This window comes from Schistocerca serialis, chromosome 3 (genome assembly GCF_023864345.2).
Source record: "Schistocerca serialis cubense isolate TAMUIC-IGC-003099 chromosome 3, iqSchSeri2.2, whole genome shotgun sequence".
In the NCBI taxonomy this organism is placed as follows: domain Eukaryota; kingdom Metazoa; phylum Arthropoda; class Insecta; order Orthoptera; family Acrididae; genus Schistocerca; species Schistocerca serialis.
In genome coordinates, this window is record NC_064640.1 from 65,779,061 (window position 1) to 65,799,220 (window position 20,160).

The 20,160-nt window shown below is 42.2% G+C and overlaps 1 protein-coding gene across 1 annotated transcript in view; it reads left to right on the plus strand.

The window, feature by feature from the left end:
* The window catches only part of LOC126469716 (LMBR1 domain-containing protein 2 homolog), a 111,393-nt gene extending 103,599 nt beyond the window's left edge, over positions 1-7,794 (plus strand). The window contains exon 11 of the mRNA XM_050096906.1: positions 5,852-7,794. Within this exon, the coding sequence (XP_049952863.1) occupies positions 5,852-6,144 (293 nt within the window). The 3' untranslated portion in view covers positions 6,145-7,794. The remainder of the gene's footprint in view (positions 1-5,851) is intronic.
* The last annotated feature ends 12,366 nt before the right edge of the window (positions 7,795-20,160 follow it).

The following is a 20,160-nucleotide window of genomic DNA, read 5'->3' on the forward strand; positions in this document are numbered from 1 at the left end:
TCACATCTGACCAAGTTGCTGTCAAATTGCATACGAGTAGTTTACTTTGAGTTGCACCCCACAATCCATGTTTTAAAAAATTTTAATAGCACACTATAACTATGACTTGGCATTAGTTCAAGTGCTGGATGTCCACAGGTGTCTAAAAATTATCTAAGTTCATCTTTATTTCCATCAAAAGCTCTAGAGATTAACTTAAATGACTCAGGTAAGACAATATGTTGTGTGGGGACCTCACTACCTTTCGTATTCATATTAGGTGGTTTTTCACCCTTTTTCACAGCTGTAAACCTCATTTCAGTATTATGCTGTGATCCACTCACTGCGTTTCTCATTCCGGTGATGGTGCTAAGTTGACATCTCATGCAAGTGAAAGGTTGAAATTTGGTAGTCTACACACACCTGCCTCTGATTCAAGTGTCGATGTTGTTTCTCCTGAGAAGGCAGCCTGTCTTGTTTACTGCTGTGGACTACTCACTGTGGTCTCATCAATCCCTTGAAATGAAATGGCATGGTGGGTTCTACTTGACTGCCTCCTCCCCCTCCTCCTACTCCTCCCCCTCCACACATCCTAACCTCCCCCTCCCCCCACCCTACGCCTTCCCCTCCCCCTCCCCCACCCTACGCCTTCCCCTCCCCCTCCCCCCACCCTACGCCTTCCCTTCCCCCTCCCTCCACCCTACCCCTTCCCTCCCCCTCATCGCCCCTCCCCCTCACCCTCCCCACTCACCCTCCCCCTCCCCATCCCCCCTCACCTTCACCCTCCCCCCTCACCCACCCCCTCCCCCACCCCACTCAACCTCACCCTCCCCCCTCACCCTCACCCTCACCCTCATCATCACCCTCCCCCCTCACCCTCCCCCCTCACCCTCCCCCCTCACCCTCCCCCCTCACCCTCCCCTCTCACCCTCCCCCTCCCCCCTCCCCCCCTCACCCTCACCCTCCCCCTCCCCCTCCCCCCTCACCCTCACCCTCCCCCTCCCCCCTCACCCTCACCCTCACCCTCCCCCCTCACCCTCACCCTCCCCCCTCACCCTCCCCCCTCACCATCACTCTCACCCCACCATCACTCTCACCCCACCATCACTCTCACCCCACCATCACTCTCACCCCACCATCACTCTCACCCCACCATCACTCTCACCCCACACCCTCACTCTCACCCCCCACCACCACTCTCCCCCACCACTCTCCCCCACCATCACTCTCCCCCCACCCTCACTCTCCCCCCACCCTCACTCTCCCCCCACCCCCTCACTCTCCCCCCTCGCCCTCACTCTCCCCCCTCGCCCTCACTCTCCCCCCTCGCCCTCACTCTCCCCCCTCGCCCTCACTCTCCCCCCTCGCCCTCACTCTCCCCCCTCGCCCTCACTCTCCCCCCTCGCCCTCACTCTCCCCCCTCGCCCTCACTCTCCCCCCTCGCCCTCACTCTCCCCCCTCGCCCTCACTCTCCCCCCTCGCCCTCACTCTCCCCCCTCGCCCTCACTCTCCCCCCTCGCCCTCACTCTCCCCCCTCGCCCTCACTCTCCCCCCTCGCCCTCACTCTCCCCCCTCGCCCTCACTCTCCCCCCTCGCCCTCACTCTCCCCCCTCGCCCTCACTCTCCCCCCTCGCCCTCACTCTCCCCCCTCGCCCTCACTCTCCCCCCTCGCCCTCACTCTCCCCCCTCGCCCTCACTCTCCCCCCTCGCCCTCACTCTCCCCCCTCGCCCTCACTCTCCCCCCTCGCCCTCACTCTCCCCCCTCGCCCTCACTCTCCCCCCTCGCCCTCACTCTCCCCCCTCGCCCTCACTCTCCCCCCTCGCCCTCACTCTCCCCCCTCGCCCTCACTCTCCCCCCTCGCCCTCACTCTCCCCCCTCGCCCTCACTCTCCCCCCTCGCCCTCACTCTCCCCCCTCGCCCTCACTCTCCCCCCTCGCCCTCACTCTCACCCCTCGCCATCACCCTCACCCCTTACTCTCACTCTCACCCCTCACTCCTCACTCTCACTCTCCCCCCTCGCCATCGCCATCACCCTCACCCCTCACTCTCACTCTCCCCCCTCGCCATCGCCATCACCCTCACCCCTCACTCTCACTCTCCCCCCTCGCCATCGCCATCACCCTCACCCCTCACTCTCACTCTCACTCTCCCCCCTCGCCATCGCCATCACCCTCACCCCTCACTCTCACTCTCACTCTCCCCCCTCGCCATCGCCATCGCCATCACCCTCACCCTCCCCCTCACCCCTCACCCCTCACCCCTCACCCCTCACCCCTCACCCCTCACCCCTCACCCCTCACCCTCACCCTCACCCTCACCCTCACCCTCACCCTCACCCTCGCCCTCACCCCTCGCCCTCGCCCTCGCCCTCGCCCTCGCCCTCGCCCTCGCCCTCGCCCCTCGCCCCTCGCCCCTCGCCCCTCGCCCCTCGCCCCTCGCCCCTCGCCCCTCGCCCCTCGCCCCTCGCCCCTCGCCCCTCGCCCCTCGCCCCTCGCCCCCCACCTCACCACCCCACCCTCACCCCACCCTCACCCTCACCCTCACCCTCACCCTCACCCTCACCCTCCCCTCCCTTCCCCTCTCCTCCCCTCTCCCCTCCCTGTCCCCCCTCACCCTCATGCTCCTCTCCCCCTTCCATCCCCCCTCCCGTGCCCCCTTCCCTCCTCTCCTCCCCTCTCCTCCCCTCCTCTCCTCCCCCCTCCTCCCCCCCTCCTCCCCCCCTCCTCCCCTCTCCTCCCCTCCCCTCCCCTCTCCTCCCCTCTCCTCCCCTCCCCTCCCCTCTCCTCCCCTCCCCTCCCCTCTCCTCCCCTCCCCTCCCCTCCCTGTCCCCCCTCCCCCTCATGCTCCTCTCCCCCTTCCATCCCCCCTCCCGTGCCCCCTCCCCCCTCCTCCCCCGCTCCTCCCCCCTCCTGCCCCCCCTCCTCTCCCCTTAACCCCTCACCCTCCCCCTCCCCTCTCACCCCGCACCCCTTAACCTCTCACCCTCCCCTCTCACCCCGCACCCCTTAACCTCTCACCCCGCACCCCTTAACCTCTCACCCTCCCCTCTCACCCCGCACCCCTTAACACCTCACCCCCCACCCTCCACCCTTTCCAGTATATTAATTCCTTGATGAAATTTGCGATTAAAAATCTATGTTTGAAACCAACAGCTTACCTCATTAAATAAATACTAGAAATGATGATAATCTCCACAAAGATTTAATGTTAGGTACTTTTGCTCAGCAGGGCATCCATTATTCAGGAAGACACGTTTTCAATAGCTTGTCAGCAGCCATAAAAAGTTTAACTACTAACGAAGTTCAGTTGAAGAGAAGCCTAAAGAATTCATTGATGGCCAACTCGTCCTACTCCATTGATGAATTTCTAAGTAGACCCAACTGATTTGTCCAGGTTACTAATAACATCAAATAATGCAAGCATTAGTACAATCTAACTTCTGTACAAATTCAGTGCAGTAATGTGACCAATGTAAACAAATGTCATAAAACAATTTTTTAATTTGGGGATGTATGGCTACATACAGCCTCAGTGTTTGAAGATTTGTATGTTTTGTGACGAAGTTAAGGTTTTTATCAGTTAAATGAAAATATGTTTAAGATTTCTTGTCTTATTCCACATCCTTGAGGACCATTTCACTTTAGATCTGTGCGAGGTACATTAGTCTATTTTCCTTTGTAAATATTTATTTTGTAGTTTTGTTTTCTAACATGGTCTACATCCTGGAAAATCTCCTCACTATGGACCTATTGGAATGATAATTACCGAGTACAAAAAGTGTATGTGCTATTCATAACTCTCTAGGACTGATAAGAGGGAGGGGGGTGGGAGAGAGAGAGAGAGAGAGAGAGAGAGAGAGAGAGAGAGAGAGAGAGAGGAGCACTAGTGGCAGGTGTTAAAAGAGAAGTGTTGCGTATCTGAGTGAGGTTTACTACTGAAATTTTGAGTGATCACTTTCTGAGAAGAGTTGGACAACATATTACTTCTTCCCAAATACATCTTACAAAATGACCACAATAAGAAAATTCAAGAAATTAGAGCTGATAACATTCATTCTTCCCATGTGCCATTTGTAAGTGGAACAGGGAAGAGGGAATCAGTTAGTGGTACCAGAAGTATCCTCTGCCACACACCATTAGGTGGCTTGTGGAGTGTGATGTAGATGTAGATAGATATAGATTACCTTAGTTGCGCTGCCTTCTCAGTTGTCGTTCTCTGGGTCCCAAGTCATCTGGGTATCCCTTCGAATGAGCTGGCTAACTGTTTGGCTAAATAAGTGATTACTCATCCATCATTCGCTATGACATCCCAATTGCAGATTTGCAGGTAGAAATAAGACCTCTCCTCACTCAGAAATGGAACATCTGGTGGTCTATTGCCACTTCTAATAAACTCCACATTATCTAGGAGACTACTGCTGTAATGCACTCCTTCCTCCTCTGAGAATGGATCCACCATTCCCTATTGACTCCGCATTGGTCATGCCAGATTAACCCATAATTTTATTTTATGTAATGAGCCAGCCCTATATTGTGGTTGCAGAGCCTTACAGATAATAGCTCACATCTAGGTGGAGTGCCCCCTCCTTGTGGCTCTCCATGTGGAGCAGTCTTATGGATTCTTTGCCTATATTATTGATGGATGACTCGCAGACAGTTGAACTTATTCTCAATTTTCATCATGAAAGTGGCTTTTATTTTCGGATATAAGGTTTTTAAATGTATGTACAGGCTGGGAGCAGGGCAGTTGGGATTGTGGTTTCTCCCACCACATGCTGGGTCTGGAGGACACTTGATCCTACCTCCTTTGCCAACTTTCTTGGTCATCCCTCTTTTACTCTTTTTCAATTGGTTTTAGATGCAATTACCCACTTTTTTCTGCCACACCCCTCTTTTTGTTTTAGGGATAGCACTGTGATTGATTTTGGGTGCTGCTTCCATCTTTAACACTTCAACTGTTAACGGTTCAGGGGTGAGACCCCATCACATGCAGAGCCCCAGGTTACACTCACCTGGCCCCACCCACCTCCTGACCTAATTGTCTCTCTCTCCTTATTGAATTGTCAGTCCAGCTGATATCTTTTACATTTTTAGCCTACTCACTTTCATGAAGCTCCCAGCTAGAAGTAATTCTTTAATCTAACTTTCATCCTTAGTCAGGTAGGGCGGGGGTCGGATGTGGGTGGAATTTGTCTTGCCGCATATGGGCCCTTGGAGAGCTCTCATCTGCTGTGACCTACATTCCAGTCTGACCCACATCCTTTTGTTTGTCTTTAAATTATTTCTCATCTCTGGCATATACTGCTTTTGAGGCCTTGGTTTTACCACTCCTACGTACTTTCATAATTCAACCAAATTTTTGGCTGATGTTACTAACTCCAGATGAACTCTTTCTTAAGCAAGGGACTGATGACCTCACTGTTTAATCCGTTAACTCCCAATCAATCAGTACTGCTGGCAGATACTTTTGAATAAACTGATTTGAGAGAATGATCCAACAGTTAGATATTGTAGGTTAATAACAGTACAATAATTTACATAAACTGAGTAACTTAGGTGTTTATTGATCAGCAAGATGGGTATGCATAAACAAAGGATGTTAATTTAAAGATTGATGTTAGTGATTATATAACTGTGAAGAATGATAACTATAAACGTAACTGACAGGTCTTGACAGAATGCTGTAATCTCCTTGTACTATATCTTAAATTAGCATATTTTGTGCAAAAATCACGGCCATTATGAAAGTTATAAATGTGTTGTATCTAACAAAAATCAAGGAGAAGCTTTCAGTTCATGGCATATTCATATGTGGAGCTCTTTCTTTTTTCAAAATAAATAGTATACATAATTATTTATTTCTTTGTTTCAGTGCAACCTCTTCATCGAGAAGATTCAGGAGAATCAGCTCGTGCCGTACTTCTGCGTGATGTGGAACCTGTCGATTATGTAGAGACTGTGCCAGCAAGAAGATTTACCCAAGGACGTAATCAGTATTACACCAATGTTGAGTTAGAATCAAATGAAAATAGTGTGCATACACACACTGATGACACGTTATTGTATCAGAATGGCTCTGAAAGTGTTATCGAACCTGCTTTTGGGTACCAGACATCAAGAGATAGACATGGTCTTCCTCCAAGAGGATTATTTGATGATGTTTAATGTTTGTTACAGATATAAAAAGAAATGAACTATTTACTATACAAAGGATAGATATTATGTATAAAAATATTGTCAATCTGTTGTTACCTACTTGTAGATACTATGATTCTGAAGGAGGTTTGACAGAATGTGAGAGGTGACTTTGGTCATCATTGCAAGTGATATTCACATTCAAAGTAAAGCAAAGCACACATTAACTGTGTGTTGATTCTCATATGAAACTGTTAGAGTCAATCTCAGCATGGTTTGTAGTCTTACACCGAGTATCATAGGTTGAAAAATTTTGCCTCAGAGAACTTCTACTCAGTTTTGGTCAACAGAATACTCAGTTCAGAATAAGTCATCATTTTTTTTGTAATCACAACAAAATTGTGATAATTTAATTCTGACAGTAATGAAAGATGTTACATATTCCTGTATTTGCTGACATTTATTGTGGTTAACTTTTTTGTGTCAATGATTGTATATTTTGTAATGGACATACTGTGTAATTTCTGTGCTAACTTTACTGTCTAAATGGACGAGGGTGCGCTGAAAAGTAATGCCTCCAAATTTTTTTTATATGAAAACTCTTAAAGCTTTGTTAATAAAACAAATATTATTGATATTCTACATCTTTATTCTTCATGTTTACATATTTATTTCTCAACATAGTCACCCTGGCAATGACCACATTTCTCCCAATGAGAGACCAGTTAGTTGATACCGCCACTGTAGAATGCTTGACTTTGTTGTTGGAGCCGCAACCTCACCTCTGCTTGCAGCACTTCATCACTATTAAAGTGAAGGCCTCGAAGGTATCCTTTAAGTTTTAAAAACAGGTGAAAATCAGATGGGTGTAAGCTGGAACTCTATGGAGAATGATAAATGACAGTGAATCAAAGGCATCAGGTTGTTGCATATGTCACATTGATTGTGTGTGATCTGGCACTGTCATGCTGAAACATAGGGTGGTCCACGTGTGGACGAACACTTTGAATTCAAAACTCGATTACAGCACACTGTTTCTCATGTACCCACATAGATAAGTTAGACACTGGAGAAACGTAAAGAATAAACATGTAGAATCTTAATAATGTTTGTTTCATTTTAAAAGCTTTAAGAGTTTTCGCAAATGATTCAGAGGAATCACTTTTCATCAAGCACTCATATTATCACATCATAGTATGCTAAACAGTTCATGTGGACTCGGCCACCAGTGACACTTCACACTTCATGTGTTGCAGTGGAATGTTTGGCACTTCATTCACAGATGAGAAAGAAGTGTATGCGTGGTTTTCTATATGCAAATATTTTCTGCTATTTTGTTTTAGTCAGAGTAATGTTGTGGTTCCTGTTTACTGTCATTTTGTGAAAGATATAACAAGTTTTGGATATACATGTTACTTGCTTTGCAGGAAAAGTTATGAAAGAACTTGTGACCTTTCATTTAATTTGTATAATAATTCTTTAGTAGCTCACTAATGTTTTGTTTTTCCATTTGTTTGTGAGCCATGATAAATACTGTAAATTTTTTTTTAAATATTTAAATGCACGCACTTAGTGATGCTTGGTTAAATGTTGTCAGTGTGAGTGTACTCCATGTGTTGTACGTGTGTATTCCACGTGTTGTACTGTTTATGAATAATTTCTGTTCATATACTGTGTCAATCCTGGAGTCCACTTAGCAAAAACCCTACCTCCACATAAAAGGAATTGGACTACTCACATCATTAAGAAACTGCATCCCCATGCTGTTGCAAATTGCAATATGCATTATTACAAACAGCACCTAATATTCAAAACAAACACAATGTGCATTTCATATGGAAATTAAAGTTGGTGGAAGACTCTTAAATGGTGGTTGTTGGCAGTCTGAGTTCCAAAACGTGCCCACGGCGATTTCTCAAGAATGCAGTAAGGTCTGAGCTTTTAGAACTCTGTGAGCAAAGGAGTACATGTTTGCGTCCAGTAACCACCAGACATTCTTAATTATCATAATTCTGTTGGAAGACCCCAAGATGTTCTATGGAGAAAAGTCAGTATTTATAGGTTTACATTGTCTGCTAGTTTATTACTAAATTAGTTAAAAGTACTTTCTGTGTGAATACATAATGTGGTAGAATGGTGTGAAATCACTCCCAGTATTGGTGTTTGACAAAGTAAAATGTGAAATTCATGAAAAAGGATAATACTTCACCAACTACTAGTTATTTCTTTAAAAGGAATAAAATCCAATAAGGTAAAGCTGTTTAACAGTAAACAGTGCATTACTTTAGTGGGCTTGGTCCTATTGGAGGTGGTAGTCCCTTACTTCACTCTAGCCTTTGAAGTGAGTTAAACCCATTTATAATGGTACGATGTGGACTCTGAACCACTTAGTGGAAATACAATGCCCACTATTTGCTTTGAAGTTACATAAGCAGCAGTGTTCACTGAACTACAATTTAGACATGCATTTGGCAGCTTCTGATTACATAGACAATGAGTACTTTATTGGTAGACTCTTGTGTATCTCTCACATATGTTCATGGAAAAAAAACTCTGCTATAATTCTAATGACAGCTCGTGCCTGACCATAGTTTCCACATGAGATATTTATGGAGATGCTGTTTGACCATTAACAATCACATTTTCACTGTAAAAGTATGTGACAATTTGCAAACTGCATTGCTTTAAAAATATATCACTGTTGGCCCAAAATGTTGAAAACTACCCCACTTCGCAACTTAGGTAACTCCTTTTATATGCAAAACAATGGGAGACATGTAGGGAAGATAGCATGTATATAAATGCCACACCAGCTCTCAACTCTTATGCTTTTAAAGATGCACACTATTTCATTAAATGTAGGAAGTGGTCATAGTAATGTAATTCAGTCATGTACATTATAATTGGTAGCTGAAATACATTGAGAGATAACTCACTTCACATAAGCAATTTTTGCCAGTATCAGTGTGTGCAGAAAAGGTTTGAAAGCTGCATTAGGTAGTAGGATTTAAACAGAAAAGGTCTTTTGGTCCTTAGATGCCATCAACAAGAAGTCTTTTCTACTAGGTAAGTTCGTAGCAATAAATAAAAACAGAACAGTCATGGAAAATGTAGCCAAAGACATAAATACTCCTGCTTAGTGTGGCTCACTTTCAATGCACCTGTGCCATGAGAGGAGAGAAACGTGTTTTTATCAAGTAAATTTAATGTGAGGAGGCGGGGGAAGGAAATGAAAGGGAGGAACTATTGATATAAGCTGCTTCAGGATTTCATGTGGAATCAGTCGCAATGAGTGAAAATGTGTGCCAGACTGGGACTCAAACCCGGAATCTCCTGCTTGTTAGGCAGTTGCATTAATCACTGCACCATCCAGATACAGTGCTTATCCCAAATGTGTGAACTGTTTTGACAGACTCCCCAGCCAACTCGCATTCCCATCTAGCGGCACCTATCCACAGTCCCTGTCAATGTCCTCCATGCTTGCCAATTTTAGATTCGTGTCAGAGGTCGAATGAAATGTGCATCTGCACTGAAGATTGTGGATTCATTGTCCATCGAGGCGAATCAGTTACATGAATGTGTCCAAACGAACATTCATATAAATGTGCTTTTATCATCAGCATCTGTCTGTAATACACACACATTCCTTACACTACAGCCTATTTTCATGCAAATTACCACGTCATTACAGCTCCCTTTACAAACTCATCATGCAGATGCTAAATATTGTTAAGTACAAAACCTGGAAGGGATGTTATTTATTTCATGAGACACCACAAAAATGCATGTGGCTAAAGAATACAACGAGAAGTACTACATCATAAAGACTGAATGCAAAATTACAGTTTTAGACAAGTCACAATATGATTTTGGTCTGTAGATAATTTTTTTCATGTATATAATTGTGACGTTCACATGTATAATACTGCAAAGGAAGAAAGAAGAAGAAAAAAATTACTTTATATGAACAAGTGCATGTACATAATGTTCCTTGTTAATCCACACAGGAAAATAAAATATTTTTAAAAGTAAATTTAAGTTGTTTTTCCTCTAACTGATTTTCCAAAAGACCACTGAATATGTAAGTGACAAGTGGCTGTTAGCAGTGTGCAAGCCTTTCGATCAACAGTTTAAGTAATTTGCTTCTTGCAAAGTCACAACTTGCATTTTAGTTTCACCTCTTGCTTTATTATGTAGCTTCTCAGGGGACCTTGCGAGGCTGACTGGGCATTGTGTCATTTGTTCCCACCATAGATAAATTGTTGGTGATCATCACAAATCACACATGGCCTCTCCAATGCTTTTTGTAAGCAATGTTAACCATTATGTCTTGAAAGTGCTAACATAGCTACAGAATCATTGAACACTTCCCTGAATTGTATGTAATTTTTTCCCCTTCATTTCAGGGAAATGTTCGATGATTCCATAGATATGTTAATACTCCCTTGGAACAATGGTTAGCAGCAATGGAGGTGCGAAATTTGATTCGTAATCGCCACTAATGGTTTTTCAGTGGTGGAAAGTCCTGAGACCATGCCTAGGAAGATCGTCTGAGAAGCTATGCCTTGCAAGATCCCCTGAGAAGCTATAAGATTGAACAAGAAGTGAACATAAGGTAATTTGGTGTGTTGTATTAGTCTTAAAAGTATCTGTACAATATTAGGAATATCAGATATTTAGTCTGGTGTTAGCTGTCAAAAAGGTTACATGTGCCTTGGTAGTATCAGCGATTATTTATTTTCAGTAAAAATGGATGAGAACATTTGTATTATATTTTGGTATAAGAACAGAATAGAGTGCAGCAAATTTTTGTAAATGTTAAGTAATGCTTTTGACAACATGAGGAAAAGGATGTACTGCTACCCCTCATAAAATGACCTGCTAAGATGCAGACAGGCACAACGAAGAGCCTGTTACGTGTTATAGCTTTTGGCCAAAGCTGCCTTCAGTAAAGAAAACAAAATCACATTCACACAAGCAAGCACATCACATGTACACATGACTGCTATCACCAGCAGCTCTGACCAGAATTTAAATAATTTTTTTGGTGAGTCTGCTATGAGTAAAACAAGGGTTTACGAGTGAACAAGCATTTTGAAGGAGGTCGTGCAGATGTTGAAGGCGAGGAGCACCCTGGATGCCACGGCATGTAACCAACCAATGCAGTTATGGAAAGAGTGAGAGAAAAGACAATGAACTATTGCCAATTTGTAATTAGAGACATCACTGAGGATGCTGATGTATCAGTAGGCTCATGCCAAGAAATTTTTTTGGGTGGTTTGCTTATGAGACACATGACAGCAAAATTTGTTGCAAAGTTGTTGAATTTCAAACAAAAACAGTCACAAGTGTGAGTTGTTCACAGGTCGTTATATGGGATTAAGAAATGATACCAAACCAGTGAAATATGTCTACAGGGGATGAAACATTGGTTTATGGATATGATATCAAAACTAAAGCTCAGTAGTCGCATTGGAACCATTCTGTATTGTCAAGAATGAAAAAAGCTCGACGTACACAGTCAAATGTTCAGGTGATTCTCACTCCATTCTTTCATTTTAACAGCATAGTGCACCCCAAGTTCTTGCCACTCTTTGCTTCTTTATGAATTTTTGGCCAAAGGCAATACTGTGATGATGGCCCAGCCTCTTTATTTGCCAGAAATGACCCCATGTGACTTTACCTTTTTTTAGTAGTAGTAGTAGTAGTAGTGGCAGTAGTTGTTGTTTCAGAAGCATAGATAAGATTAAAAACCAATCACAGAGAGCTAGCACCTATCCCAAAGACAGAATTTTGAAAGTGTTTCTAGGACTAGAAAAAGCTCTGAAATGTGTGAATATTATCTGATGTGTTCTGGGTCCTATTTTGAAGGGAAAAACATTGATATAGCCAAATAAAGAAAATTCTTTCAAAAAATGTTTTCATTATTTTATGAACAGATTTTGTATGTAAATTAGGAGATGATACTGCTTGTCAGTACAACCTTCAGGAGGTGTGGTAGGTGGGTGGGGGGTAAAAGTACACATTTAGTTTTTGGTTTTACTAAATATTTAAAGAAAAATGTGCAGCAATATTATATCAGTTATATATGCAATACGTAGTTGACATGTTGGTAACAATGTGTAAAAGTTTCATTCTCATTCAATTATTTTTGGAGGAGCAATAGAGTTTTCCTAAAAAATGATTTTGCATACTCTTACCCTATGCTGTGGGGTAAGAGTATGCCTACCTGGATCAAGCGTAGTTTTTGCATACCTTTACCCTAGCTGAAGAAAATATAAAGAAGTACAAATAAATACATGGAAAAACAAATTAGGAACTCTTTATTTTTTAAAATATCACATGAAATAAATTATTTTATAATTATGTCTTATGAGGAGCAGTCAAATGAAAACCAAACACCCACTATTGAATGGTTCCATTCAAAAGTAATCACCAAATGCGTAAAAATATTTATCGCAGTAGGAGAGGTGATCAATTCCTGTTTCATAAAAGTTGGCCCCTGACAGATTCGTAACCATGCCCATTCTTGCACTTCATCATCTGGCTAAAATGACAGTACCCAGTGAAAGAAAAACTACAGAAAAAAAATTGTATTTTATTTCTCTAAGGTAAATAAACATCAATAAAAATGCATAAATATGCTAGAGGGGCTACACAAGTCAAAGTACAGATTAAGGGGTAAAAGTTCCTAAATGGTTTCTGGATATCATAAACTTTTACAATGTGAACTTCTACCCTATTAGACCTGCTGCTTACTTTTACACCATTCCAATATTTTCTTTTTTGGCAATCCACAGATTACAGACACAAAACCAAAGACATGGAGATCAAGGAGGATATTGGAACCACATAGCCGCCAGTTCCGCCATAGTGTTGATCTAAATTTTAAATAGATTTAGGTTCACTCAGTCAAAACTATTCAAATTTTACATTGAAAGTGTAAATAAGCGCCTTATCCCATTTTTTCCAGTTGTAAGTGTCTGACTGCCACGAGGTTTCAGAACAGAACAGAAGAGGAGACAAACTTCCTAATAACAGTACCTATACTTTGACAGCTGCTACTCCTTTCCATATTTAATGCTCCTTTCCCTACAGCCTTGGTTTTCACAGCAAACATATCAGGGCCATCGCTGGGTGGAGAATTGAAAACTGATGCCCCCTCTTTTTTACTACCAATGGTCTCACCCCCTCCACCACCATCACCACCACCAACAACAACAACAACACAACACCCAATGGCACAACAATGCAAATTTCTTATTATACTTTTAATCACTAAACTAAAGTGACCAGATATCGTCACTGTCTGGGGACAATCCTCAGTTTTCATGCTTTGTCCTCAATTCCTTAAAAACATTTTCTACAATCATGTCCCATCAATAAACAAGTCATTACACTATCTGTCTGGTTATTATTTGCATATATATCACATTTTAAGGAAACAACAGCTAATTTGTTTGAGAAAAGCAATGTAGTTCTTTTCTAGATCTGTGAGTCTCACACAGTAAATCATACTTACAGACAGCCACCAACTAATTTTTATGTATGAGTATGATGAACTGCATTTACCTTTTACTCCTTTTGGATATGTTGAAAGAGAAGTGCAAAACCTAGCTTATGAATACATGTTCGATTATCCTCAGGAAATCATGGTAGTACTAAAAACATCAACAGAACCACTAAATGCAACACATGCTTGACAAATGATCTCCAGAGACAAAAACAAAAAGAGGGGCTGAGGGAGGTATTATATCAAGTTGCAACCTGATCACAAGCCAGTGCATGTGCCCCACTCCAGCATTTGACAGAGATGAATTGAGATCATGCTTGTTTCCATTTTGTGCTCAGTAGTGGCTGCTTTAGTTTTGAGGTAGGTAGAGGCAATGTGTTTACTTTCATCAAAGTAAGTAAAGACTTATTAAGTAACTGTTCCATATGCTCTTGAAAACAATTCGGTGTTTTAATTTTTCCTCTTTTTTTTTCCTCATCTGCTTAGTTGTTTTGCTGTCTGATTTGAAAATTAATTTTTTCTGCCCTTTGCTGCCCCTAAATTTTTTTCCAACTGGGCACCCATGTCGTTTTGCCAAATGATAGAAATGGTCCTTTGCTCCACCATCAAATCCAACACCTACACCAACCACTTTTCACCGGGTTTCCTCTCCCAATGATCTCACAGACCTTATTTGTAAACAAATCTCTGGAGCAGCATCCTCGTCCCTCTCTGTGACTAATACAGTTGATATTTTTCAAATAAAGTGGTTTCAGACACTTGTAAATACTGAGACCTTTTTGCAGTACATTACTGCTTTTAATGCAGCTGTACAATGAACACTGCTCCTTGCCACATAGCTAACAGAAGTTTTCAGTTCTGTAATCCAGATGACAAGGCAGGCCACCAGAGATCATCAAAAGCTCTAGTTATAACAGTATTCTAATTGTATACTTTTTGTCTGCAATTTGGATCTTTTTGTGTTGATTCACAGCATCTTCTGCGGATTTTGTTTCGCTATATACAAATTGAAATTTGTTTACACTAAGTTCTTCATTCAGACTAATGCATTGTAGTTTCTCTAGTATTTTGTCTATTGTAATTAATAAACAGTTCATCTCTGTAGCTAAATAGTCAGTGTGTATGACTGCTATATGGTGGACCTGGGTTCGATTCCTCATACTGCCAGGGCTTTTTCTTCAGTAGGAGGACTGAACTGAAGTGCACTCAGCCTTGTGATGTCAATTGAGAAGCTGCTTGAGTGAGAAATGCTTGCTTGAAGGTCTAGGAAGCTGACAATGGCTGAGAGAATGGTTTGCTGGTGCTGTGACCCCCAGCCACCCCCCTCCCCCCATAACACATCTGAATGATGCCACTGGTAGAGGATGACACACTGACCATTCTGTACTGAATGGCCCATTGGGACAAGTATGTGGAGCTAATTAGTTAATAAATATATTGATCAATACAATTTTGTTTCTTTTGGATTTCTGTCTTTGACAGTCACTATGTCTCAGTGGTTGAGATGTCCTGCCTCACAGCAGGCATTAATTTAGTGGTACCATAAGGTTTGGCATGACACAATTGCTAAGTGCTTGAAGTATCTCTGCACTTACTGCATTTGGACATGGAGCATTTTGCTATTTCTGTTTGATTATTGCAATGCATACCTCTTCTTTGAAGATCGAACTACCTCTCTGTTCTTTTCACAAGAAGCTTCCACATCTGTATATAGCTCATATCCTGTCACTTCTCATTGGGTCCACATCTTGTGGTCTTGCGGTAGCGTTCTCGCTTCCTGCGCACAGGGTCCCAGGTTCGATTCCCGGCGGGGCCAGGGATTTTCTCTGCCTCGTGATGACTGGGTGTTGTGTGTCTTTCATCATCATTTCATCCTCATCGACACGCAAGTCGCTGAAGTGGCATCAACTCGAAAGACTTGCACCAGGCGAACGGTCTACCCAACGGGAGGCCCTAGCCATACGGCATTTCCATACTTCTCATTGGGAAGCAGATTGTTCATTAGTAAATTAGTATCTCCTTTCTTCAGTTTGGAAATGACTGCTGGTAATTTTATTTTCTTTGCTTCTTTTTTGGGGGGAATTTCACAAATATCTAGTTGAATTTGTATGCTTGCCATAGCTCTAGACTAGTTTTCGTTAAGAGCTCTTTTTATGTGAATTTTAATTTTCTTCTTGTGAATCTGATGTTCAAAGTAATTTCGAGCTTACAGCTGGTAATCATCAACTACACTATATGATGGTTTGACTGGGTACCTGCCACTCACACACAGGTGAGCCATCAAAGAGTCACAAAGGTCCGTAATCCCACAGTCTGTTAGTGTGGTGTGAGCATTCTTGCATGAGTCAAGATCATGGTGACAGACTGACCAGAGAATCTGGTGGTCAGCACCATCATTGGTGGAACTGCAAATGTCAGCTGTCCTCTGATGACCCAAGGTTTTCTTTATTTTTCCAAACAGCAAAAAAGTCATATGGGGCAATATGGATGTGGCAATATGGATGCTGAAGCATCATTACAGTGTCGTCTTTAGCCAAAAATTCATGAACGGTCGATGAAATGTGAACAGGTGCATTATTGTGATGCAAAAGCCATGGTTTGTTTGCCAGAAATCTAGGTGTTATGGTGCTGAACTCACAAAAAGGACTCCTTATTGACTGTTCAACATTGTGACAAGAAGTGGCGATGCAGTGCACTGTTAACATCAAAGAAAACAGTGTGTGTAACCTTCACATTTGACCATGATCATCTAGCATTTTTTGTACTCAGTGACCAAGAATTCTTTTTCATTGGGACCACTGAGGCTTAGTTTTGATGTTATATACATACACCAATTTTTATCACCTGTTATGACAGGTTTCAGAAGTTCTGCATAATTGTTGTCATCTAGTGGCTCCTGAGCAACTTTCATTTGCCCTTTGTTTTGGTTTATAGTTCACCAATTTTGGAACAAATTTTAGTGTCACAAGTTTTGTAACAAGTGTCATAATATGTGCTGGTTAATAGCCTTTCAGCCCTAACTTCAAAGAATGTGGTGGCTCATCCCAACTCGGGTGAGTCATGTGGGCCTATCTCTGTTGGTACAGCTGCAATTTGCCTTCCAAATGTTGGCAGATACTGCTCAAGAAACAAAATTCAGCAGTGTGGTAAGTGTTGTCACTTCAGCAGAGCGAGATATTTCATTATTTTTCATTAAACTGTTTAATAACTACAACTGATCACCATTCTTTGTATTTCTTTTCAAATTATGCTGTTTATTATGGAGCAGCTATCACAGACATGTAGGTTAGCATTTTCTTTAAATTTTATCATTTACTAGCACAGTCACATGAGTGTTAATTCCGAGCTAAGAAATGTCAGTTAAAGTATATTCTTATTTTAAAAAATATTCATTACAAGTGAGATAGTATTATTTTTGCTCCTCAGATGCTAGCTGGCATTTCATCCAAATGTGAAATATGTACTAACTTGAACTAAACATCAGACATCAATGATTCATCTAAAGATAACAACGCTAATGTTTAATGTCCAGTATAACTGTCGGTGAGTGATATATAAGGGGCAGTCAATTGAAAATGAGACAGGTGAAAAAAAAAGTAAGTACACTGTTTATTATTTCAAAAATAATTGCCATAACTGTTAATACATACATCTCATTGTGAGACAAGATGGTCAGTCCTTCATGGAAAAACATTTGCAGTTCATTATGGAACCATGAATGTACCCAGGCATGCACCTCTTTGACCTAAGCATATTGATGGCCACAAATTTCTTTCTTTAGGGTTCACAAGTTGCCAAGGTTGTTTTGACTACACTGCAGAGTTTCATTGGGAACCCTTTACACATCCTCCACACAGTCCTTATTTCTCCCCGTGGAATTTCTATATTTTTGGAGCCCTGAAGAAAGTCATTCATGGCTGTCAGTTTGCTTCTGAAGAAGATGTGCATGCCTGGGTACAATCATGGTTTCGTAGGCAACTGCAAACATCTTTCCTTAAAGTCATTGGCCATCTTGTCACACAATGGAATAAATGTATTAACAGTTATGGTGATTACTTTTGGAACCATAAACAGTTTATTAACGTTTTCCCCTTGTGTTTCATTTTCAATTGACTGCATCTAATAGAAGAAACATCTTCAGAAGAGGGCAGTGATAAAGAAAGTTGTCTCAAAAGCAGTTATGATTCTGAAACATATTTTGTGCACCAAAATTATCATCAGTGAACCTCTCTTGTGGTCTGTTCACAACAATGTGTAAAATACCATGAAGTGAATCCTCAGGCTTCTAAATCAATGACATAGTGGAGGAGTTATGCAGAGAGAAGGATTTTGACATTCTATGAATTTATTTATATGTTAGTGGACATTACATGTTGGGAATATGGTATTTTTCTCTCAGGTTCCAGTCATTATAGATAAGCATTGTGGATTACTGGTCTTAGTATGTCTCTGAAGGTTTCATAATTGACAAATAAGTTTTCAATAGCAAAAATAGTAAATCATTATTTATAAACAACATTCAACTTAAGCATACCTTTGGTTTAAATTTAATAAGGTACATCATCCAAGAATCAGTAGAGCCTGTCTGAAGTGATGACAAGATAGTTTTAATGCAATGGAAAGAAAGCTGTTGGGTTCTAATGGCACATCCATGTTCTGGAATTCACCCAGAACACGAGGAGAAGTGCTGGTCCATAAATGAATAAAATATATAGTTAGCAACCATGTCCCTCTGCTGTGTGCAGATATAACTAGTCAGTGGGTAGGGTGGACACCTGTGGTCATCAAATGGAGTGTTACCATACATGGTTTAGGACACAGTAATTGATTTTGAAGGTTATTCTCCATTCCCTCAACTTAGCTGCAGTGAACAACTGGATGAAATATAGAAAAGCCATGAAATAAAATAAAGTTCCACAGAATGATATTAAGGACTTGGTGAAATTTTGACTGGAAATGGCAACTTCCATCAATAAATGACCTCCAGTGCAAGAGGCCAAGTATGGAACTGAGCCTGTGACACATAAAAAATCCAAATATTGCAATCCTCCTGCCCCTATTCCTTGTGATAACAAGAGATCTGATGGTTATGATCATTTCCCACTCACTGATGATCTACACTGAGGTGACAAAAGTTGTGGGATACCTCCTAATATCATATCAGACCTCCTTTTGCCTAGGGTAGTGCAGAAACTCAACATGATATGGACTCAACAAGTTGTTAGAAGCAGAAATATAGAGCCATGCTGCCTCTATAGCCATCCATAATTGCAGAAGTGTTGCCAGCACAGGATTTTGTGCACAAACTGACCCCTCAGTTTTTTTGCATGAATGCTTGGTGGGACTCATGTCAGGTGACCTGCATCACCAAATCATTCACTCAAATTATCCAGAATGTTCTTCAAACCAGTCACGAACAATTGTGGCCCAGGGAAATGCTGAATTGCCATCTGTACGAATTCCATTATTGTTTGGGAACATAAAGTCCATTAATAGCAGCAAATGGCTACAAGTAGCTGAATATCACCATGTCCAGTCAGTGATCGGTTCAGATGGGTCAGAGGACCCAGTCCATTCCCCGAAAAAAAAAAAAAAAAAAAGCCCACACCATTATGGAGCCACCACCAGCTTCCACGGTGTCTTGTTGACAAGTTGGGTCTGTGGCTTCATGGGGTCTGCACCATTCTCAAACCCTACCATCAGCTCTTACCAACTGAAGTTGGGAATCATCTGACCAGGCCATGGTTTTCCAGTCATCTAGGGTCCAACCTATGTGGTCACAAGCCCAGGAGAGGCACTGCAGGTGATGTCATGCTGTTAACAAAGGCACTTGCATTAGTCTTCTGCTGCCAAAGCCTGTTAGTGCCAAATTTTTCTGCACTGTCCTAATGGACACATCATACATCCCACATTGATTTGCACAGTTATTGCACACAGTGTTGCTTGTCTGTTAGCACTGACAAATGTACGCAAATGCCACTGCTCTCAGCCATTAAGTGAAGGCCTTTGGCCACTGCATTGTCTGTAGTGAGATTTGTTGTTGTTGTTGTCTTCAGTCCTGAGACTGGTTTGATGCAGCTCTCCATGCTACCCTATCCTGTGCAAGCTTCTTCATCTCCCAGTACTTACTGCAACCTACATCCTTCTGAATCTGCCTAGTGTATTCATCTCTTGGTCTCCTTCTACGATTTTTGCCCTCAACACTGCCCTCCAATGCTAAATTTGTGATCCCTTGGTGCCTCAGAACATGTCCTACTAATCGGTCCCTTCTTTTTATCAAGTTGTGCCACAAACTCCTCTTCTCCCCAATTCTATTCAATACTTCATCATTAGTTATGTGATCTTCCCATCTAATCTTCAGCATTCTTCTGTAGCACCACATTTCAAAAGCTTCTATTCTCTTCTTGTCCAAACTATTTATCGTCCATGTTTCACTTCCATACATGGCTACACTCCATACAAATACTTTCAGAAACGACTTCCTGACACTTAAATCTATACTCCATGCTAACAAATTTCTCTTCTTCAGAAAT